This window comes from Elephas maximus, chromosome 24, assembly GCF_024166365.1.
Source record: "Elephas maximus indicus isolate mEleMax1 chromosome 24, mEleMax1 primary haplotype, whole genome shotgun sequence".
Lineage (NCBI taxonomy): Eukaryota > Metazoa > Chordata > Mammalia > Proboscidea > Elephantidae > Elephas > Elephas maximus.
Window position 1 is genome coordinate 47,570,509 of NC_064842.1, and position 25,239 is coordinate 47,595,747.

A 25,239-nucleotide genomic window follows, 5' to 3' on the forward strand; every position below is an offset into this window, starting at 1 on the left:
TTCTGGAGGGTTCATCCAGTAGTGTCACAGTATGTCCCATCTGGAAGCAGATGTGTCCCAGCGTGGGACTCTGAATCCTGAGAGTTATTTCATGCCCTGGTCAGTGCAATAGTCTCTGAACCAGTCCCTGCTTTCACCCTTGCCCCTCTACGATCTATGCTCAACACATCAGAGACCCCGTTAAACTGTAAAGAGAGTCTCCAATGGCTCCCCGTTTCACTCATAGTAAATCCACATTTCTTAAAATGTCCTGCTCTGTCTGTTGGAAACTTCTTGTCCTTGGCTTTCAGGTCACATACCCTAAACTGGTTTGCGTCCTGCCTTTCTGACCACTCATTCAACCACTTGTGTTTGATCTTGCCCCTCTAATCCTAAATGGTGGGTCCACCCTAAAAAGATGTTCTTGGCGTCTGGTGTTTTTCCACTTTCTTCTATAGAGGTCTCATTCACTTTCACACTTTGAACTTATACGACAGGGCATTGAATGAGGTTTTTCCTGTTGCCCAGGAATTGGAGCCCTAGACTCAACGCTGAAGACAGAACACTGAAGAATCCCCCACTTTCTTAGCAGAGCTGCACAGAGCACTGATTTAAGGAGCGTTAAGAGCTTCTGGAAGCAGAGTGCTTTTGAACATTCTTCGCATTAGAATCTGCCCTGAAATGAATAAACGCGGAGCGAAACTACAGAGTACGTTCCTGCACGTTCTAGCTACCTTTCCCAGGGAGGGGCTAAACCAACTTTCCTGCCAGTATCTGACCCCTTCCGCGGGGAGGCGGCGGGGGGCGGAACCGTGACGCGCTCGCCCTCGCTTCTGGCCGGGCGCTGGTCGCGGTGCACCACGGACGAGCCGCACGGCCGGGCATGGAGGAGCGCGGCAGTTCCGAGCCTACCCCGGGCTGCAGCGGCCTGGGCCGGGGCGGCGCACGCAGCGGAGGCGGCGACGGCTGCGACCTGTGGGCCCCCGAGGACGCCTGGATGGGCACCCACCCTAAGGTCAGGAGGCGCAGGAGGAGCGGGGCGCGGGTCCCAGCCGGTAAGCCGGCTGGAGCCCCAGAAGCGCACAGCCTTTCGGGCCCCCGACGCCCCGCGGGGCCTGGCTGCTGAAGAGTGGGGTGACCCTCCTGGTGGGGCGGCGCGCACCCCGCCAGCGGCGGGCGGCACCGTTCTAGTTTGTTGACACGAGCTGAACGGTCGCTCTGACACCCCCCACCCCAAAGCCAGTCCTGACGTTAGGCGAAGCACTACGCCCCGCCTCCCTGAATCTGGACCGGTGACGTAAGGCGAAGCACTACGCCCCGCCTCCCTGAATCTGGACCGGTGACAACCACTAATTCCCGGGGGTAATCTCATTTACACTTCACAGGAACCATGCAAGACAGCCTGTGGGTCATGAACGAGATTTAGGGTCTATAGGGATAAAGTTTAAGCACAGTCACGTTTACCCTTAGCCCTCGGGCCCAGAGTGGGTGTCTTGTTTTTGCAAAAGTGCAGATGCCTAATTATTCAGATTTCTTGGGAAGTTTTAATAGGCTCTTCCCGAAAGCATAGCTACTCACACTCTGGGTATATTTTTCTGTATTACCAGCAAGCTGCCTGCTTGCTTCTGCTTAGCAGATCGCTGCCCTGAACCAGTAATGTCCCAAGCAGTGAATAGAGAAGTGGAGATTTTGTAGAAATCTCAGGGACTGGTCTGGTACTTTTGTAGCACTGCTCTCTTCTGCTGGAGAGCAAGAATTCATAGGTAATCATATAAAAACAGTCAAGAAAAGGAAAATTTGAAGATACAAGTCTGAAGAGTTAACCTTTTTTCGTCTTCTCTTCCTCAATTTTCTCCTCCTGCTTCTTTCCCCCACAAAAGGTGAGAAAAACAGTAACATAAATATGTTATTCAGTGCCCTAAAAAGGAAAACAATAACATGGAGAGGCAGCCTAGTGGTTATGAGCGTGAACTCAGACTGCCTGAATTTGAATCCTGGTTTTGTCACTTACTAGCTTTTTGATTTTGGGCTAGTTGCTTAATGTCATTGTGCCTCAGTTTCATCATCTATAAATCAGTTAATTGCAAGGCACAGTGGGACAAGGGGCTGCCCAGTCTTCTGCACTATGCCCATGATTGGTTGCAGATTGGACTGTTGTGATCCATAGGGTTTTCGTTGACTGATTTTCAGAAGTAAATAGCCAGACCTTTCTTCCTAGTGTGTCTGAGTCTGGAAGCTCCACTGAAACCTGTTCAGCATTATAGCAACACGTAAGCCCCCACTGATAGATGGGTGCTGGCACTGAATGAGATGCACTGGCCAGGCATCGAACCTGGGTTTTCTGCATGGAAGGTGAGAAGTCCACCCCGAACCATCAGTGCCCCATAAACCCAAACCCACTGCCGTCAAGCCGATTCCGACTCCTAGAGACCCTATAGGACAGAGTAGTACTGCCCCACAGAGTTTCCAGGGCGCACCTGGCGGATGTGAACTGTCGACTCCTTGGTTTGCAGCCGTAGCCCTTAACCACTACGCCCCCAGGGTCAGTGCCCCATAGGAAGCACTATATAAGTATTTAATAAATGAAACATTAGTAACAAGTTTTTAAACCACATTTAGATTTGGTGGTACTATTCTGCCAGTTTTCATCCAGTGCTTGCAAATTTTTTCTCTTTGAAATTAGTGGCTCTATAGGCTCAGACAATCAAATATCGTTTGATTTTTCTATTTGAAAGATCCTGTTGATAAAGGAATGATATTAGGTGGTTGTTTTCCCATTTATGCATTTTTATGATTCAATATGAAAATGACTTAGGTCCATCTAGTAGAATGGTATCAGACTTAATCATCCTCAGATACCACTTTTGTTATTCTAAGGTTTAGAATTCTTGCAGTGTTTCTTTGTGGGTAAAATTCAAACTTTTAGCTTGGCCATCAAGGCCTTTGCAGCCTGACCCCACTTACCTTTCCAGTGTCTGTTTCAAACCCACTTGAGGCTTGAGGAGGACAACAAATAAGACCCCCAGTCTCTTGTACCTATACTTCTGATGAGGCTGATGGGAAATGAGGTTTCAGATCAACATCTATGTAGGCCTGCTGATCCTTCACCTCTTTCAGGAGCCTTGCTGTCTACCTAGCCACTGACATAGCTGGAGAACCTCGGGCTTCTCCTGCAGGGATAGACCCCAGAAGAATAGTCCTCCTAGGCCAACCAGCAAATCTGAAAGAAGCGGCAGCTGCTTGATTCTTCCTTTAAAATTCAGCAATTAAATCACTCCCTACCCTTGAGTGAGAAGGGGTAGGGAGAGAGGCCAGGAATGACACTCTAACAGAATTTCCCCACATACAAATATGAGGCCAGGAAATAGAGGCTAACATGCCCCAGCAAAATCCTACTAAAATTTTTCCTACTCCTGGCTGATAGGCTTCATTATAGCCCTTTCAGTATGTGTGGCTTATTCCCACCTTTCCACCATCCATCTGTCCATTTGTCCTACTGTGATGTCTTGTGTGTTGCTATGATGCTGGAAGCTATGCCACGCCACTAGTATTTCAAATACCATCAGGCTTGGCCATGGTGGACAGGTTTCAGAGTAAAAATTGTCCCATAATTTACCCATGTAGTCCTGGAAGATAAACCCCCTAGGCTGGGAGGCACTCAATCCACAGTGGCTGTGACAACGAACTCGACCATACCAGGGATCATGAGATGGTGCAAGACTAGGCAGAGTTTCCTTCTGTCATACATAAAGTCCCCAGTAGTCAGAGCCAACTCCAGGCAACTAACAACAACAATTCCTATCTTTGTGAGATTACTCACACTTCTGCATTTATTCAAATCATGCCTGTCCGTCAGGGACCAACTTGTTTCCCACCTCTGCTCTGAGGCATTCACCAATCAAGCCACCTAAGTAAAGCTCCTCTAACCTCTTGTGTCATGTTTTTTATTCCACTTATTTGGCTTTTAATCAGTTACTGTTAGGTATTGTTATTTGTCTAATAATAACAAGTATGCATGTATTTACCTTAATAATTGCAAGTTCTTGAGAGACCAAGATCCTCCTCTTATATTGCTTTGTAACTCCCATATACCTAGAAGAGAGTTGTATATGTTATATGGATACATGTACATCATGGGGTCATCATGGGTTAGAGTTCCACTTCATGGCAGTGGCTTTCGTTTTGGCTTACGTATTATTGATTGAAATGAAAGAAAATATTAAAAGATTCTTCTTTCTCTATTTGACACTTACATTTTGATTTTCAGTATTTAGAGATGATGGAATTAGATATAGGAGACGCTACCCAAGTTTATATAGCATTCTTGGTTTACCTGGATCTCATGGAGAGTAAGTTGTTTGTTTACATTGTTTTGTTATTGGGACAGGGATGGGGGTTGGGGAGTCGGTTTGGTGTATAGCACTGGTGATATCTAATAAGCAATTAATTTTATGAATTAATTTTGGAAATTCTTCTTTCACTTACATAGGGAATTAATGGGTAACAGAAATAATATATATATATTTTTTGGTTTTTTAGAAAATATTAGAAAAAATGAAGAGAAAAGATACCGCTATGAATGATGGTTGCTTAGCTGAGTACTAGGTAGAAGTTTGGGATTTCGATCTTTTATATTTGATAAATATTAGTGTCCATTCAATGATGTTCTTTCAGGTAAAAGTTGGCATGAAGTGAACTGTGTGGGATTACCGGAACTCCAGCTCATCTGCCTTGTTGGTACTGAGATAGAAGGAGAAGGGTTACAGACTGTAGTGCCTACCCCCGTCAGTGCATCCCTGAGCCATAACAGGTGAGCAGGTGATCGGGGTCTTTGTTTAACGAGTTCCTTTCCTGAATAAAGCACTAGGAATAATTAAATTAGAGGTAGTGATATAATATTTTTAAAGGAATTTAAGGTACCAGGATCATACCTTTACTCCTAATTATTTGAGAAATAAATTTAGTGCTTACTCTGCACTTGGCTGCTGCTAATTGAAAGGTTGGAGGTGTGAGTCCATCAGAATAAAGGCCTGGTGACCTACTTCTGAAAAATCAGCCATGAAAATCCTGCGAAGCACAGTTCCACCCCGACACACATGGCGTCGTCATGAGTCGGGGTCCACTCGGTGGGGACTGGTTTCTTCATGAGTCGGGGTCCACTCGGTGGGGACTGGTTTCTTCATGAGTCGGGGTCCACTCGGTGGGGACTGGTTTGGTTTTTTTGGTTTATGGTCAGTACTTTGAACCCACCCAGAGGCGCCTTAGAAGACAGACTTGGCGATCTGCTTCTGAAAGGTCCCGGCCTTTTGAAAACTCCATGGAGCAGTCCTGCTCTGCACACGTGAGGGCACCGTGGGTCCGAATCGACTCAGCGACGGCTAATAACAAGAGCTTTTTCAGAGAACATGTGATAGAATTACTACCCTTAAGGACACAGGCAATATTTACATTCTTGATAAGGAGGCAGGACCATTACGTTTGAAACAACAGATACTATAAATGCACCAAGGTAAGTGATACAAATCATGCTTGTTATTGGAGTTGGTGACAGAAGTGATTAACATGTAATTTGGAATAAAAAACAAAAACTGCATGGAACTTTTTTTTTTAACCTTAGGCGCATAATGTTGAATTCAGTTTATCTTTGTTTCATGACGTAATCTCGTGGCGTTCATTTATTTACTTACTTACATGCTTACTTATTTTTAATAATATTATTCAGTAGCTCTGAATCTACCACCCAAAACAAAAACTAGGCTCTTGGCAACAGCTTTTATCTAAGCTATGGTTCCCCTCCTTTCCCTGCTTCTACTGACCTGAGGTAACTAACCATTATCCGGAATCCCACGTTCATTCAGTATCGTTTTATTTTAGATGTTTTTAACTTTACAAAAAGGTATGTAGTCTTTTGAGGCTCACTTTTTATACATTTCATATTGTAGCACGAAAATGTATCCAGTGTTTATTGCTATAGTTCATTTGTTTTGGCTGCTGTGTAATAGTCCGTTGTTTGATTGCCCCACAGTTTATTCATTATGATGGCCGAGTATTGCTAATGTTCAGCTTTAGGGGATAATTTGAAACGATTTTCCCATGTGGTCGCCCCAATTTACATTCCCACCAGCAGCGTAACAAGATCTTTGGACACATGTCATCTCTTAACATCTGGTGCTGTCAGACTTATTAATCTTTGCCAGTTGAATGAGTTACCTCATTGTGGTCTTAATTTGCTTTTCTCTGATCACTAATCCTATTGAACATTTCTTATACTGAGAAATGCCTATGCATGCCCTTTGCTGATTGAGCTCTTTGTAGTTTTCTCATTGAGTTGTAGACTTTCCTAAATTTGTCTTCAACTGTTTTTTAATTAATTATTGTACTTTAGATGAAGGTGTACAGAACAAGCTAGTTTCTCATTAAGCAGTTAGTACACATATTGTTTTATGGCATTGTTTAACAACCCCACGACATGTCAACACTCACTTCTTGAACTTGGGTTCCCTATTACCAGGTTTCCTGTTCCCCCCTGCCTTCAAGTCCTTGTCCCTGGGCTTGTGTGCCCCTTTAGTCTCGTTTTGTTTGTCCTTTACTGTTTTTAAGGTATCTTTTGATGAATAACCATTCTTAATTTTAATATCACATTTATCCATCTTTTTTATAATCAACATTTTTGCATGTGGCTCGCTTAATAACAAATCTCTCGTGTCAGACTTCTTTGATTTAGCATGATGCTTTAGAAATTTAAGTTGTTGCATGTGTTCCTTTTTTTATTGCTAAGTAGTACTTTGTTGTATGGATGTGCCACAGTTTGTTCAGTCACCAGTTGGGCGTTTGAGTTGTTTCTAGTTTTTTGGGTTTTTTTGCTTTTATGAACGGAAATGCTATAAGCATTCTCATACGGGCTTTTGTGTAGGTGTATGTTTTCATTTCTCTTAAGTAAATACCTAGACTCTGGATTGCCGGTTCATATGGTAAATGTATAAGAAACTTCCAAACTGTTTTCTAAAGTGGCCGTCCTACTTGGTACTCCCACCAGCAGTGTGTGAGAGTTCCATTTGCTTCACGTCCTCAGCAACATTTTGTATTGTCAGTTTATTTTAGTCATTTAGTTAAGTATGTATTGTCATCACATTGTGGTTTTTAATTTGCATTTTCTTGATGACTTATGATGCTGAGCATCTTTATGTACTTATTTGCTATCCATATTGCATATTTGGTCAAGTATATGTTCAAATCTATTGCCCATATTTTAAAAATCGGGTTCTTTGTGTTCTTATTAATAAGTTGTAAGAGTTCTTTATTCTAGATGCAATTCCTTTATCAAATATGTTTTTTGAGTATATTTTCTTCCAGTCGGTGGCTTGCTTTTCATTTTCTTAACAATTTCTTTAAAAGAGTAGAAGTTTTCATTTTGATTGAAGTCTAATTTATCAATTTTTTTGAGACTTGTACTTTTCGTATTCTATGTAAGAAATCTTGCTTAACCCAAAGTCACAAAGGTTTTCTCCTGTGTTTTTCTTCCAGAAGTTTTATAGTTTTAGGTTTTACGTTTAGGTCTGTGATTAATTTTGAGTTGATTTTTATATATGGTATGAGGTAAGAGTCAAGGTTGATTTATTTGGCAAATGAATGTTCAGTTGTTCCAGCTCCATTTATTAAAAAGATTATCTTCATTTAATTGCCATGGCAACCCTGTTGAAAATCAGTTGATCATATGTGTGTTGGTCTGTTCCTGGACTGTCTATAGTGTTGATCTATGTGTCTGTCCTTACGTCAGTGGCACACTATTTTGATTATCGTAGCTTTATAGAAAGGCTTGAAATCAGGCATTTTAAGTTTCCCAAATTTGTTCTTCTTTTTCAAAGTTGTCTTCATCTATTCTAAATATTCTTCTTTTCTATATAAAATTTGAAATCAGCTTGTTAATTCCTATAAAAAAGCTTGCTGAAATTTTGTTTGGGATTGTATTGAATCTATAAACTTATTTGGACAGAGTTGATACCTTAGGTAGTGCTTTAATTTCCTTCAAAAAGGATTTGTATTTTTCAGCCTATAAATCTTATACATATTTTGTTAGATTTATTCCTAAGTATTTGTTTTACTTCAATACTACTGTAAATATATTTTTAAATTTTGATATCCACTTTGATCATTACTTTCTTGTTGTTGTTGTTAGGTACTATTGAGGCGGTTCCAACTCGAGGTGACCCTGTGAACAACAGAACAAAACACTGCCTGGTCCTGTGCCATCCTCACAATCATTGCTATGTTTGAGCCAGTTGTTGCAGCCACTGTGTCAGTCCACCTCATTGAGGGTCTTCCTCTTTTTCGTTGACCCTCTACTTTACCAAGCATGATGTCCTTCTCTAGTGTCTGGTCCCTCTTCTAAGGGGCATTTTGGCTGCACTTCTTCCAAGACAGGTTTGTTTATTCTTCTGGCAGTCATGATATATTCTATATTCTTCCCCAACACCACAATTCAAAGGCATTAATTCTTCTTTGGTCTTCTTTATTCATTGTCCAACTTTCATAGGCATAGGACGTGGTTGGAAACACCATGGCTTGGGTCAGGTGCACCTTAGTCCTCAAAGTGACATCTTTGGTTTTTAACATTTTAAAGAGGTCTTTTGCAGCAGATTTGCCCAATGCAAAAATATGTTGTTTGATTTTTTGACTGCTGCTTCCATGGGCGCTGATTGTGGATCCAAGTAAAATGAAATTCTTGACAGCTTCAGTCTTTTCTCCATTTATTGTGATGTTGCTCATTGGTCCAGTTGTGAGAATTGTTGTTTTCTTTATGTTGAGTTGTAATCCATACTGAAGGCTATGGTCTTTGATGTTCATCAGTAAGTGCTTCAAGTCCACTTCACTTTCAACAAGCAGGGTTGTGTCATCTGTATATCACAGGCTGTTAATGAGTCTTCTTCCAATCCTAATGCTGCATTCTGCTTCATACAGTCCATATAGTCCACAATTTCCTGATTTTAAACCACATAGTATCCTCTTGGACAATGAATAAGGAAGACCAAAGAAGAGTTGATGCCTTTGAATTGTGGTGTTGGTGAAGAATATTGAATATACCATGGACTGCCAAAAGAACGAACAAACCTGTCTTGGAAGAAGTGCGGCCAGAATGCTCCTTAGAGGCAAGGATGGCGAGACTGCGTCTTACATATTTTGGACGTGTTGTCAGGAGGGCTCAGTCCCTGGAGAAGGACATCGTGCTTGGCAGAGTACAGGGTCAGCGGAAAAGAGGAAGACCCTCAACAAGGTGGATTGACACAGTGGCTGCAACAATGAGCTCAAGCACAACAACGATTTTAAGGATGGCGCAGGACCGGGCAGTGTTTCATTCTGTTGTGCATAGGGTTGCTATGAGTTGGAACTGACTCGACGGCACCTAACAACAACAGTATCTTTTTGTTCTGTTTGAATAACTGTGCTCAATAGGTTCCTCTTGAGCACAGTTAAGTGTTCTAGAATTCCCATTCTTCGCAGTAGTATCCATAATTTGTCATGATCCACACAGTTGAATGCCTTTGCATAGTCAATAAAACACAGGTGAACATCTTTCTGGTAGTCTCTGCTTTCAGCCATCTGACATCAGCAGTGATATCCCTTGTTCCATATCCTCTTCTGAATCCAGCTTGAATTTCTGCCAGTTCCCTGTTGATGTACTGCTATAACTGCTTTTGAATGATCTTCAGCAAAATTTTACTTACATGTGACGTTAATAACATTGATAACTTCCACATTCTGTTGGATCATCTTTCTTTGGAATGGGCACAGATATGGATCTCTTGTAGTCGGTTGGTCAGGTAGCTGTCTTCCAAATTTCTTGACATAGACGAGGGAACACTTCCAGCGCTGGTTTCATTTGTTTAAACATCTTAGTTGGTATTCCGTAACATCCTGGAGCCTTGTTTTTTGTGAATGCCTTCAGTGCAGCTTGGACTTTTTCCTTCAGTACCATCGGTTCTTGATCATATGCTGCATCCTAAAATGGTTGAACTTCGACCAGTTCTTTTTGGTGTAATGACTCTGTGTATTCCCTCCATCTTACTTTGATGCTTCCTGCGTCATTTAATTTTTCCCTATAGAATCCTTCAGTATTATAGCTTGAAGCTTGAATTTTTTTTATTCAGTTCTTTCAGCTTGAGAAAGGTTGAGTGTGTTCTTCCCTTTTGGTTTTCTAACTCCAGATCTTTGCACATTTCATTAGAATACTTTAATTTGTAATCTCAAGCTGCCCCATGAAATCCACTGTTCAGTTCTTTTACATGATCGTTTCTTCAGTTCACTTTAGCTACTCACATTCAAGAGCAAGTTTTAGAGTCTCTTTTGACATCTATTCTGGTCTTTTCTTTCTTTTTGTCTTTTTAATGACTTTTGGTTTCTTCGTGTATGATGTTCTTGATGTCATCCCACAACTTGTCTGGTTTTTGGTCATTGATATTCATTGGGTCAAATCTATTTTGAGATGTTCTCCAAATTCAGGTGAGATATGCTCAAGGTCATACTTTGGCTGTTGTAGACTTGTTTTAATTTTCTTCAGCTTCAACTTGAACTTGTGTAAAAGCAATTGATTGTTCCACTGTCAGGCCCTCACCTTATTCTGACTGATGATATTGAGCTTCTCCATCATCTCTTTCCACAGATGTAGTCAATTTGATTCCTGTGTATTCCATCTGGCGAAGTCCATGTGCATAGTCATCATTTATGTTGTTGAAAAAAGGTATTTGCAATGAAGAAGTTGTTGGTCTTGCAGAATTCTCTCATGCAATCTCTGGCATCATTTCTATCACCAAGGCTGTATTTTCCAACTACTGGTCTTTGTTTCCAGCTTTCACATTCCAGTCACCAGGAGTTATCAATGCATATTGATTGCATGTTTGATCAATTTCAGACTGCAGATGTTTGTAAAAATCTTCAGTTTCCTCATCTTTTGCATTAGAGCTTTTGTGTAAATTTGAGTAATAGTCATATAACTGGTCTTCCTTGTAGGTGTATGGATATTATCCTATCACTGACAGCATTGTACTTCAGGATAGATCATGAAATGTTCTTTTCAACAATGTGACGCCATTGTTCTTTAATTTGTCATTCCTGGCATAGTAGACCATGTGATTGTCCAGTTCAAAATGGCCAACACCAGTCCATTTCAGCTCACTAACGTCTAGGATATTGATCTTTATGCATTCCTTTTCATTTTTGATACTTCAGTTTTCCTAGATTCATAATTCATAGATTCACGTTTTGATTATTAATGGGTGTTTGCAGCTGTTTCTTCTCCTTTTGAGTCATGCCACATCAGCAAATGAAGGTCCTGAAAGCTTTACTCCATCTACATCATTAAGGTCAACTCTACTTTGAGGAGGCAGCTCTTCTCTAGCTGTATTTTGAGTGCTTTCCAACCTGAGGGGCTTATCTTCTTGCACTGCATCAGACCGTGTTCTGCCGCTATTCATAAGGTTTCCACTGGCCAAGTTTTTAGAAGTCGACTGCCAGGTCCTTCTTCCTAGTCTGTCTTAGTCTGGAAGCTCAGTTGAAACCTGTCCACCTTGGGTGACCTTGTTGGTGTTTGAAACACTGTTGGCATAGCTTCCAGCATCACAGCAACACACAAGCCATCACAGTACGACAAACTGACAGACGAGTGGTGGTGATCATTTTGAGTATATAGAAAACAATGTTTTTTCTACTGAGTGTATCCTGCTAACCTTGCTAAATTTTCTTACTATTTCTTGTAGTCATTTTGTAGAGTCTTTGGTATCTTCTATGATGATGATCACGTTGTCTGCAAATAAAGACTGTATTATTTCTTTTCACATCTGTTTTTTATTTTTTTCTTGCCTCATTGCATTGGCTAGGACCTCCAGTACAATGTTGAACAGAAGTAGTAAGAGCAGAATCCTTGCTATGTTCCCAGTCTCAGAGAGAAACATTGTCTTTAACCATCAGTATGATGTTAGCTGTAGTTTTTATTTTATTTTTTTATTTTTGTAGATGCTGTTTATCTGGCTGAGGAAATTCCCTTTACCCATTGTTTTCTAAAATTTTTGTCATGAATGGATGCAGGATTTTGTTAAATGTTTCTTTGTGTTATTAATGTCATCTTTTTTATGTTAAATATGTTTAGATGGTGAATTTTTTGATTTTCAAGTGTTCAGTCAACCTTACATTCCTGCGCTAAATCCTACTTGGTCATAAATTATTCGATTTGCAATATTAAGGATTTTCACATCTCTGTTCATGAGGGATATTGGTCTGTGGTTTTCTTGTAATGCCTTTGCCTGTTTTTATACTGGGGTAATTGTGACCTTATAAAATGAATTGAAAGGTATCCCCTCCTCTTCTATTTTCTGGAAGAGTTTTTATAGAATTGGTATTATTTCTTCTTTAAACATTTGGTAGAAATTACCAGTGAAGCCATCTGAACCTGAAGTTTTCTTTCTAGGAAGGTTTTTAAACTACAAATGCAATTATATTGATAAAGGTAGGGGGGTCCAGTTATCTGTTTCTTCTGAGTGAGCTCCGGTATTTGTATTTTGGAAGAAATTTGTTTATTTCACCTATGTTACCAAATTTGTTGATATAAACTTATTCATAATATTCACTTATTATTCTTTTAATATTGGTAGGGTCTGTAATGATGTTCCCTCTTTTATTCCTGATATTGGTTATATAAGCAGTTAATACTACACATTTACCTCTAAACAGTGCTTTTTTTTCATCCCGTAAATTTCACCCAAAGTACTATGTCTTTTAGATCTCTGTTAATCTACCTTAAAAAAAAAAAAAAATTCTGCCTTAAAGGTGGCCACACTTTTCCCGGGAAAGCTCTAGATAGTACCTATTTTAGGTTTATGGACTATTTGATCTCTGTCACAACTACTCTGCCACGTTAGTGTGAAAGCAGCCATAGACAATACAGAAATGAGTGGACGTGGCTCTGTTCTTCTAAAACTGTATTTATAAAAATAGAGGCTGGCCAAATTTGTCCCACGGACCAAAATTTGCAGATGCCTCATCTATGGGTTTCCCTTCTAACCCTTCATTTTCAACATTTTTCTCTGCCTTCTGTATTTCCTGCACATTGGCAGCTGGAATGAGGCTTGATTTTAATCACCATACTGATGGCGTGGTGATTAAAGTGTTCAACTGCTAACCAAGAGATTGACAGTTCAGAAACACCAGCAGTTCTGTAGGAGAAAGATGTGGCAGTCTGCTTCTGTAAAGACTTGTAGCCTTGGAAACCCTGTGGGGTTGCTATGAGTCACAGTGAACTCACTGGCAGTGAGTTTAGTTTTTTTTTTTTAAACCTTTGTTGTTATAATTATTGTTGTTTTTGACTCAGGATTCTAGTTCAGTTCTCTTAGACTGCAGCGTAGATAGGATAGGCTTTGGTTTATATATTATTCCCAATACCTCTTAGTTCTAACTTCCTCCTTTGACTCCCACTCAAAAAAACTTGTTGGAATGTGAGTGGATGAGAATGATAATATATTATAGGGAATATTAGTTTTATATGAAAAAGTAACCGCTCAATGTTGGCACTTTATTGTTAGAAACAAATTGGTTGCCACACACTGCGCAGCCAAGCTCAGCACACCAATTATAAATCACCATTATAGACTGTGCTGCTCAGCTGCTTAAAGCATTAAAAAAAAAAAAAAAAAAACCGATGCTCTGTATTCCTCAAAAACTTTAAATAACATTTTACTAAAAGGAAGCTAGGTTGCATGAAAGAGTAGAGAGCAAGGGGAAATGGCAGTTTGCTGGAGGTGCAATTACATATTACTTACAAAGGGTATATAGCGTATTTGGCCAGATACCTGTCCTTGTGCTTATCGTAGTTCCCAAGTTTTGGAGTCTATTGTTTGTAAAACTGGACCAGACAAACTCTGTCATTTTCATAGTTAACTACAACTTAGTTCAACATTTTCCTAGTGATACCAATAAATTTTGCCGTATCAATAAAACCATTTTAATAGCTGTCTAGCTCCTTGACTGTTGAGTGGTATAGTGACATATATAAAAAAAAAAAAAACTAGTGACATATATAGTTGTGGCTTATTCTTTCCATTATTTATTTCATGGTGTGTTTACATTTTCTGACTTCTTAAAAAGTAACAGTTGTAGGCACAGTTCAATGTTATATCTGCGTGTATTTCTAAGAACGCCTAAAAAGTTTCGTATCCATTTCTGCCCTTATCTTCCTAGGCTTTAGACCTGGTGATTTTATTTACACAGATTCTGGCTAGACTACAGACACATTCCATTACAGGGTGAATGTGTATTTGAATGGCAATGAGTGAATGTATGACTTTGAGTAAAAAGTACAGTTTGTGACTAGTCTTTGCTGTAAAGCAGTTATACATAGTATATGGTCATAGTTAAACACCTTGTCATATTTTCCAAGTCTCAGAAGGTCTTGTATATACTAGCCCTTTGTGAAAATATTGCTTTAATGGTAAATCACTGATCTCCAGTGGGAGAGTAAAATTTGGTCAGATGCCCATTTCTGATTATCTGCTGAGAAAATTGTGCTGACAGAGTATGAAGTGATTAATTCTTACTGTTTCTTGAAGGGACGAACATATCCTTTTTCTCTCTTCTAAAGCTTCCTAAAGTTAATGTGAAATAATTTTTAGTTTATGTTATAAAATACCATGTTAAATGATGTATTTAAGTGGTTACATATGGAAAGTCCTCTAGAATGTCTCTTGCTAAAGTGCATTTGAAGAATCCATGTAGCATGTCTTGTAAATGACTAGTGGTATGAGCACGGTCCCCAAACCCAGCAATGGCATAAAATCATATTCCTAGATTTACAGAGATCAAGAGATATGATGGGTTTAAAGGTGAGACAACCAGAGGAAGCCTAACTAAAGCCAAGAGCCTATCTTTTTCAGTGCTAACATACCAAATGAAGTCAAACTTTATGTCCAGGTAACTTTATTCACTTCTTTTTGTGCTATCTTGCCATTGATATTTGTTGAGTACCCTAAATTGGGGAAATATATTATCCCAAAGTTAGGATAATAATTTTACAGGTTTCTGTAACAGAATTAATATTACATGTAGCTGTAAATGAGAGTATATCTTAGGTGACTTATGTAAGAACCTGTAGGAAGTTGTGAGGAGATAAAACGAGGTTTTCTCTTTTTTAAATGCTGGTGTCTTTTTCTGATAGACTGTGTTGACACCCAATTTCAATGCAAGTTTAGTTTCTCCAGTAAGATATGAGAGATGGGATAAAAACTAAAACCATAGTTGCTGTATTTTAAGCTTATTCACGATAATGCATATTATAGGTTTAAAATAAAAAGCTGATCAAAATATTTTTTACAGTTATAAAAACCAGGAAAATTAAGATATTATTTGATATGATCTGTGAATCTCCCTTGTTACCAAGGATATTGTAGTTTCTTGCTTAATAATAGCAAAAGTTCATTCATCCTTTTAAACTTGGCTAAATTATAAATGGCTCTCTTCCCTTGGTGTCAGAGAAGATTGATAGATAACTTATGTGGGGAAGGAACCTCTCTAACGACTGTTCTATCCTTCCAGTCCCACAAATGAGTGGTGTTTCTCTTATGGTTACTGGTGAGCTCTAAAATGGGTACACTCAGCCATTTCTTCTGAGAGAAAATTATTCCATGTGTTCTCTTTCTTGGCATCCTCCAATCTGAATATTACTCTAGAAGTTTAGACCAAGGCGACAAATTTCATGCACTAAATTTCCCATATGCTAGTTCAGCAGCTGAGGTGGTTTGATCAAAACTCTTTTGACAAGATTTTTGTAAAATTAATGAAATTGATACCCTTAAGAAAAGTAAAAACAACTCAATACATATAAGAAATAAGTGGCAGATTATTTTTTGTTTTTATAAATCTGTAAATTTAAAAAATCTGTTTCTTAGTTTATTAAGCGATATCATATCTTTTTGGTCAGAATTAATTGTCTCTAGCATAGCTTTTGAAGACTGTCAGTAGTAATTTTTCTTTTGTAAAGGACATAATTATTTTAAAAATATTTTATTAGCTATCTATATGTTATCATAGCAGTAACCCACATAAATAAAAATGGACCAATTATTTGTTTTCAAATCTGTCGTATCAGTGATTTTATGGGGAGAAAAAAACTCATACTCATTGAAATGTGTAGTGAAATTAAAATTTTACTTATTGTTCTTATAAGAAAACAATATATCCTTCAGTGAAAATGCTATAAATGCATATAATTATAATTTTTCTTTAAATATTAATGAATGTATATGATTACAAGTATAATTATAGATTATCTAGAGGCAAAATAGAAGCATGATTGGATTTGTGAGCAAGATAAAAGGGCAAACTGCATATTATCCCACTGTTTTCCAGGTTGCTTATTCGTTGTTGTTGTGTGCTGGGCTCAGGGGGATACAAAACAAGGTGTTCTCGGCCTAGGGGCAGAGGTGGACAGACATTCACATCCCATGTGATAAGTGTAATGAGAAGTAGGTGCAGGACACTGAGCAAGACTGCAAAGGAAGGAGATTCAACCTAGACTGGTGGTGTAGAGGTAGGAGCGTCTGAGAAAGATTCCTGAAGGACAAATGAAATATGTGTAGGCATTTAATATGGACCAAGGATGGTAATGGCTGTTCCTGGCAAAGTAATAGCACAAGCAAAGCATTGAGGGCCAAGAGGGAGTGCCTGCCTGAAGGTGGTAGATCCCATAATACTGATGAAACTTCATACAGGAGTGATGGAACTGTGCTGGCAAAGGGCATTTGTAAACTTGGATGACTAAGATAATGAAGAATATGGAAATACACCATCACCAACAGATTGGAAGGGAGAGAACCACCTGGCCTGAAGTAAATTCCAAATTGGGTCACTCCTGGAAGGTGGTAAGAAAGACCTGGATTGATACGTGTGTGTGTGTGTGTGTGTGTGTGTGTGTGTGTGTGTGTGTCAAGGGAGCAATGGGTCAGAAGCAGAAGAGATTAAGGAATTCAAAGGTGAGAGAAAGCTAAATCAAGAGTTTTTGCCATTAGCAACTTTCTAAATAATACCTTAAAGAATATGAGAATATATTATTAGCAACCTTCCAAGAGATTTCAAAAAGCTAGAATGCTTGCAAAATCCATCAGCTTGCAGGATTTATCACCACTGTTACCCACACTTTACGCTGTATGTATAATATGCATTTGAGGATAGAGAACAATATCAAGTCTGAAAAAGCACTCTGCCAGTGCTATGAATAGCCTTCTTATCTGTTAGTCAAATTCTTTTTCATCCACATTCTCCCCTCCTTCTGTGGTTGTTGTTACCCTTCTTTTTCCCTAGACTCTTGGGAAAAGGACTTAAATTAATGGTGGCTTTAAGGGTTACTAGAACTAATTGAGATCCTTCCTTAGAGCATTTCTAAAGATGTTCAAAGTTAATAAGATTTAATCCTGAAGCGACACATATCTTCTTGAAGGTACTCCATTTTCATTTTCCTATAATCGAAAAATATTTCCTCTTTCAGGAAGCATATTCTTTATTACAAATTCCTTGAATGACTGTTACTTGAGGCCTGAGGTCTAATAACGGATAAAATGGCTTTTGTCACTTTGTTTCCCTGCATATCAGAATGTGTGTCCTCCCACTGCCTCTTGGAAACCTGTTGCTGGTAAACTCCCCCAAATTCTGGCTGCTTCTTTTAACTGACACAGCGTTTTTTTCTCTTACTATGAAAAAGAAAAAAGAAGGCTTGCAGTTCATTTCAACAGAATGTCTTCCCACTGGGCTGGATAGCCCAACAGACACTGGATTGTTCAGAAAACTCCTTTGGGATTTTAGCTGCTGTAATTTTGTACTAGGCAGGCATTGGCATGATTCCCAAGGAAGTGGTCTTATCCCTGGAACTTTCTGGGCTGAGCCTGCGGATGAATAAGCCTTCTTTGGTGCCTTGGGCACCAAGTTAATTTTGCATTGTGTTCAAAGTTGCATTATGGCATGTAAATCTCCACAGATTAGTTAGTCTCCGTTGTAGGATTATTATAGAAAAATAAATGCTGAGATTTATGGAGGGTGTTTAAATAGCTTGCACGAAGGGCATTAGCGAAATTGTATAACGTGTGCTTACCTCAGCACTGTTTCCAAGTTAGCTGCACCACGCTTCTGCGTCACCCTGTTATCTGTGTCCGGTGCTCCTCAGGAACAGTTACAAGAAGGGAAGACCTCTTACTAGTATCAAATTTTGTTATTGTTGATCAGCAACTATGATTACTACTTATATACCTTTTTCTTTAGGTAGATTTTTTTCCTAGAGATATAACTGACTCAAAACCTGAAATTCTTATATAATTAACACGTAGTTCATGTTTGTCATATGTGAATTTGTATAAAACCAAACCAGATCCGTTGCCGTCAAGTCAATTCCGACTCATTCGGATATGAACTCTTACCAGCTGCTGCAGAGTCGACCCCTACTCAGGGCAGCCCCCCGTGTCAGAGTGGACGTGTGCTCCCTGGGGTGTTCAGTGGCAGAGTCGACCCCTACTCAGGGCAGCCCCCCGTGTGTCAGAGTGGAAGTGTGCTCCCTGGGGTGTTCAGTGGCAGAGTCGACCCCTACTCAGGGCAGCCCCCCGTGTGTCAGAGTGGACGTGTGCTCCCTGGGGTGTTCAGTGGCAGAGTCGACCCCTACTCAGGGCAGCCCCCTGTGTCAGAGTGGAAGTGTGCTCCCTGGGGTGTTCAGTGGCAGAGTCGACCCCTACTCAGGGCAGCCCCCTGTGTCAGAGTGGAAGTGTGCTCCCTGGGGTGTTCAGTGGCTGATGTTTTTGGGAAGTAGATCACCAGGCATTTCTCCTGAGGCACCTTCGGGTGGCCCGGAACCTCCACCCTTTCAGATAGCAACTGAACGTCTTAACTCTTTGCGCCACCCAGGGACTCCATATGAACTTTAAGGAATTTTATTATCTGCTTTATTGTTTTAGATTTGCGTGATTGCCATCTGCATAATTTTTCAAAGAACTGAGCTTTTAAAAATTCTGTATTTATAAGCTAACTTTGTTCTTTGTTTCTAAATTAAGACTTTAAACTTGTTAGAAGTGAGATTATAATATTCTGGTGATGCTTCACTATTTATAAAATAGGACTTTAGAACCTTTTATTAGTAATAGTTAATGTGAACTATAATATGAAATTCAAGGAATTTCATTATCTACTTTATTATTTTAGATTTGTGTGATGAACATTTCCATAATATTTTTCCAGAGAACTGAGCTTTTAAAAACTATACATATAAGTTAGTAGTAATAATAATAATAGATTGAGAAAAGCACAATCTGATGACTTAAAGGCAAAATAAGCAGTTTTAGGAGTTAATATGGTATCCTATAAAGAAAACAAACAAGAACGTTCTTGAATACGGAAAGATGATGGCGCTACTTTAAATATATATTAAAAACAGACTGGTGGAGACCCTGAACAAGAATCTTTGTAAGATTTTCCAAGTGTCTTTTAGGTAACAGAGAATGAACTTTTTTATTCAGTTATGACTGGGAAGATTTACTGGTAGTTTTCCCCCCTGTACCCACCAAGTAGAATAAACAAGAGATGGGAATTTCCATTTCATTTTTGACAGTGACTTCCCTGAACTCTGAAGACAAACCCCCTTTACAACACTGAGCTGGTTTTCAAATGTTATGGTTTCCTGTATGGGTGTTTTGGGTGACTCTGAAAATGTTTTGCAGTTTATATCAGGCAAAGAACCCTGGAAACGTGTCAGTTGAGAATGAAAAAAGAGCAGTGGATGAGATGGAAATTTCTATCCTGAATTCTCTTAGGAAAAAATAAGTATCAGTCATCTATGCATCCATGCATCCCATGCATCCATCCCGTCCATCCAGTCCATCCAGTCCATCCCGTCCATCCAGTCCATCCCGTCCATCCAGTCCATCCCGTCCATCCTATCCATCCCATCCGTCATGGATTGAATTATGTGCCTCCCCACCCCCTACCCACCCAAATGTGTGTATCCGTTGGGCTGGGCCATGATTTCTGGTATTGTGTGATCTTCCTAAATGTTGTAAATCCTGCCTCTATGATGTTAATGAGGGAGGATGGGCGGCAGTTGTGTTAGTGAGGCAGGACTTAGCCTACAGGATTGGATTATGTCTTGAGGCAGTCTCTTGAGATATAAAAGATAGAAGCAAGCAGAGAGACAGGGGGACCTCATACCACCAAGAAAACAGCACCAGGAGCAGAGCGCGCCCTTTGGACCCAGGATCCCTGTGCCTGAGAAGCTCCTCCAGCAGGGGAGGATTGAGGACAAGGGCCTTCCTCCAGAGCCCACAGAGAGAAAAAGCCTTTCCTGGAGCTGATGCCCTGGATTTGGGCTTGTAACCTAAAAGTTTCTCTTTGTTAAAGCCATCCGCTTGTGCTATTTCTGTTATGGCAGCGCTAGATGACTAAGATACTATCTAGCTATCATCTGTCTACATATATGTGTATATATGTAGATGTGTATGGTCTGGGGTAAACAATATCTTGAGAAATGGAAAATGTGCAAAAGTAGTCTTAATGGTTGTTTGTTTTATATTTTCCCTTCTGGTCTGTGTCCCTCACTCTGCCAGTTAAAGAAGTTTAGGGAAACTTATTTTTAACCTGTGTGCGTTGCGGTGGCTTTGGATTTTGTGTATATTGCACTCTAGAGAGTAACTATAGTACATGCCAACAACAGAAGATTTAGATAATTTAAAAATTCAGTTGATTCAAGGTCTCCTTCTTTTCTGTCTTTTTAGAAAATCAATTAATTTAAGATGGACAGCAGATAAAAAATTTTTTTTTCCTGTGACTTCAGATATTGGTTTATCACTTCTGAAGAAGGAAAATATATAGTTGTATTAACAAGATTTGCATACATAAAATACTTGGCACGTGTTGTCTTTTATCAGGCTGTCACTTCCCATCAGGGCTGCTAAGATTTCTGGTGCATATCTATGATTGCTTCATCTAAATATTTCTCTCTAAAGTAAATCTCTGATACAAGCAGGAATCTAGCTAATTGTCATGCAGTTTGAACTAGATGGAAGTTTATTTTTTTTAAGGACTAAGTCTCAATTTCTGGGATTCAGCCTCTCTGCTTTAGAAAATGAGCATTTTCTATACTTTTACTAAGGGCGCTGTGTACCTTAATATATTTGGGTTAACCAAAAACTAACCCCGTTGCCGTCGAGTCGATTCTGACTCATAGCAACGCTATAGGACAGAGCAGAACTACCCCATAGAGTTTCCAAGGAGTGGCTGGTGGATTCAAACTGCCGACCCTTTGGTTTGCAGATGTAGCTCTTAACCACTGTGTCACCAGGGTTTCCATATTTGGGTTACTGTCCTTTTTTTAGTAATACCCGTGTGGGTAGGGACAAATACAAACGTTATGTCTCAATTTGCAAGGTAGCAAAATTGAATTAGGTACTATGTAATAATACTTGTATTCAGTGACTACTTGACAGTTTGAAAAGGCCTTTCATATACGCCACCTCATTTGATCCTTGCCGTAATCCTATATGTAGACATAGAGGCATGCTATCTTCATTTTTTTTATTGTGGTAAAATATATATAACAGAACATTTGCCGTTTCAACCATTTCTAGGTGTACAATTCGGTGACATTCGTTACGGTCACTATGTTGTGCAACTATCATCACTATCTGTTTATAGATATTTCCATCAACCTTAAAACAGAAACTCAGTGCTCTTTAAGGAACAACTCCCCATTTCCCCCCTTACAGCTGCCCCTAGTAATCACTGATAAACTTTGGCCTCTATGTATTTGCCTCTTCTAGATATTTCATGTAAGTGGGAACATACAATATTTGTCTTTGTGTGTTGAGCTTATTCCACTCAGCGTAATGTTTTCAAGGTTCATCTGTGCCATGGCATGCATACAACTTCGTTTTTCTTTATTGCTGAATAATATTACATTATATGTATATGCTCCTTTTTATTTATCTGTTCATCTCCCTGAAAACTTGGGTTGTTTCCATCTTCTGGCTGTTGTGAATAATGCTGTGATGAATAATGGTGTAAAAGTATATGTATCCATCCCTGCTTTCAAGTCTTTTGAGTATATACTTAGGAATGGAATTACAGGTCATACGATAATTCTGTGTGTAACTTTTTGAGGAAATGTCAAACTGTTTTTTACAGTGGCTGCAGCATTTTACAATTCCACTAGCAATGAATGTGTGTTTCACTTACCTCTACATTTTTGCCAACACTTGTTATTTTTCGTTTTTCTGATAATAGCCTTCCTAGCAGAGTGAAATGGTATATCATTGTGGTTTTCACATGCATTCCCCTAATGACTAACACCCTTGAGCATCTTTTCATGTGCTTATTGGCAGTTGTATGTCTTTGTTGGTGAAATGCCTGTTGAATCCTTTGCCCATTTTTTGATGGGGTTGTTGAGTTGTAGGAGTTCTTTGTATATTCTGGATATTAAACCCTTTTCAGATACATGGTTTCCAAATATTTTCTTCCATTCTGTAGGTTGTGTCTTCACTTTGTTGATAAAGTCTTTGGTGTACAAAAGTTTTTCATTTTGGTGAATGCTGGGAGCCAGGCTGCAAGGGCGGCCCCTCTGCACCCACTGCCCCCAGCATAAACGTCAAAGAATCCCTGAAAAGTCAGGAGGAGCCAGGCTGCAAGGGCAGCCTCTCTGCACCCACTGCCCCCAGCATAAACATTGAAGAATCCCTGAAAAGTCAGGAGGAGCCAGGCTGCAAGGGCAGCCTCTCTGCACCCACTGCCCCCAGCATAAACATTGAAGAATTCCTGAAAAGTCAGGAAGAGCCAGGCTGCAAGGGCGGCCCCTCTGCACCCACTGCCCCTAGCATAAACATCGAAGAATTCCTGAAAAGTCAGGAATATCTCTGTCATCTGTGTTATGTTTCTATTTCATTTTCAGCCTGTGTATAGCAGAATGTATAAGCATAAAATTCCATTATAGATTTAGGGACCTTTGGACGGGGGGCGTCCTACTCATAATCCCCTGGTGAAATCCCGGGTAGGGACAGCCCGTGTATTACTTGGGGGTCAACATGAAGTTGTCTTAGGGGAAAAACAAATAGCTCGACTATGGAAAACAAAAACAGGATGGTGGAATCCTGGTATTTACCGAGGCCCTTTTGTGATTAAACCACCACCCACACATGATCCCATAAAAGTGGAAAAACAAAAGGCAGTGAGTTCTCTCAGCCAATTTCTCAGCCAATTACAGGTCAACCTTCTCGTCTACCCCGCTCACTGCTGCGCTTGACTGGTCTTTGGGTATAGAGATTGGGCTAATTGTCCTTGGCATAATCGTGGACAATATGACGTAACCCAAAGTGGCTGGACTACAAGAATTTGGCCACCCTGGACAAAATGGACAAAGCCTATGTGGCAACAGTTTTTGCAAAAAGATTAATTATTATAAAAACTGTGGAAGGAATTGCAAGATTAAGCATAAAGTGTAAAGCAGTATGAAGTCAATTGTTACTTTGTGTAAAAATATATCAACAAAATATTCTCTTCAATTAAACAAAAACTCATTGTACTTGTGTGTGTATGCGGAACTGTACTATGTGTCACTTGGAAAATTATGTCTCTGGGAAATGATGTTTATGATTATATCTTGTACTGCCCCTTTATTGATCATGCGATGTTATGCTTTTGTAAGCTTATGATATAAAAGACCATGTAAAAAATAAAGAGCAGAGGCTTTCTTTTTCTGCAAAATGAAAATATAAGACACACTACCTCTCATTCTTTTTCGCCGAACTCTACCCCTCCTCTGGTAACCCTGTTCATTGCTGAGGCTGGCCCCCGGCAGGTGAAGTCCAGTTTATATATTTTGTTGCTCATGCTTTTGGTGTCGTATTTAGAATCCATTGTCAAAAACTACAGTCTAAGAAGCATTACGCCTATGTTTTGTTCTAAGCATTTTATGATTTTAGCTTTTACATTTAGGTCATTGATCTTTTAAGTTAATTTTCATTTAAGTTATTGTGGTCTGGATCCAACTTCATTCTTTTGGATGTGGAGATCAGTTGTCCCAGCACCATTTATTGTAGAGACTGTTCTTTCCTCATTGAATGTACTTAGCACCCTTGTCAAAGATCAGTTGACCATAGATGTATGAGTTTATTTGTGGACTCTCAATTCTTTTCCATTGGTCTACATGTCTATACCAGTACCAGACTGTTTTGATTATAGTAACTTTATAGTACATTTTGAAATTGGGATGTATGAGTCCTCCATTTGTTGTTCTTTTTAAGATTGTTTTGGCTATTTGGAAACCCCGGTGGTGTAGCGGTTAACTGCTTCAGCTGCTAACCAAAAGGTCGGCAGTTTAAATCCGCAAGGTGCTCTTTGGAAACTCTATGGGGCAGTTCTACTCTGTCCTGTAGGGTTGCTATGAGTCGGAATCGACTCGACGGCAATGGGTTTGGTTTGGTTTTTTTGGTTTGGCTATTTAGGGTTCCTTATAATTCCATATAAATTTGAAGGTTGACTTTTTTTTTTTAACATTTCTTCAAAGAAGGCTGTAGGAATTTTGAGGGGGCTTGCATTAAATCTATAAATTGCTTTAGGTATTGTTGACATCTAAATAATATTAAGTCTTCCAATCAATGAACATGAAATGTCCTTGCATTTTCTTAGATCTTCTTTAATTTCTTCCAAGGATCACTGGTGGCACAACGGTTAAGCACTTGGCTGCTGACCAAAATGTTGGTGGTCACCAGCCGCTCTGCTGGAGAAAGATGTGGCTGTCTACTTCCATAAAGAATAACCTATGGGGCAGTTCTTTATTTCTGTCATATAGGGTCGCTATGAGTTGGAATCGACTCAGTGGCAATGGGTTTTTAATTTCTTTCAGCAATGTTTTATAGTTTTCAATGTACAAGTCTTTTACCGCACTAGTTAAATTTATTCCTAGGTATTTTATTCTTTTACATACTGTTGTAAATGGAATTTTTTATTTCCTTTTCAGACTTCTCATTGCTCGTATATAGAAATCCAGCTGATTTTGTGTGTTGACCTTGTACCCTACCACTTTGCTAAATTTGTTCATTATCTCTAGTAGCTTTCTGTGGATTCTTTTGGGGTTTTCTATATATGGGTCATGTCATCTGTGAATAGGGATAGTTGTACTTCTTCTTTTCTGATCTGGATACCCTTTATTTCTTTTTCTTGCCTCACTAACTGCTGTGGCTAGGACTTCTACAATATTGAATA

At 39.5% G+C, this 25,239-nt stretch overlaps 1 protein-coding gene across 4 annotated transcripts in view; it reads left to right on the forward strand.

The window, feature by feature from the left end:
• Positions 1-810: 810 nt before the first annotated feature.
• Positions 811-25,239, forward strand: part of TSEN15 (tRNA splicing endonuclease subunit 15) — a 34,035-nt gene continuing 9,606 nt past the window's right edge. Inside the window, exons 1-4 of one of the 4 annotated variants that reach the window (XM_049868276.1) lie at positions 901-1,859; positions 2,198-2,331; positions 4,247-4,328; positions 4,654-4,789. In XM_049868276.1, coding sequence (XP_049724233.1) covers positions 2,290-2,331; positions 4,247-4,328; positions 4,654-4,789 — 260 coding nt within the window. In that variant the 5' untranslated portion in view covers positions 901-1,859; positions 2,198-2,289. Of the gene's footprint in view, positions 1,860-2,197; positions 2,332-4,246; positions 4,329-4,653; positions 4,790-25,239 lie in introns of all 4 variants that reach the window. The other 3 variants (XM_049868277.1, XM_049868274.1, XM_049868275.1) reach the window with 3 other exon arrangements.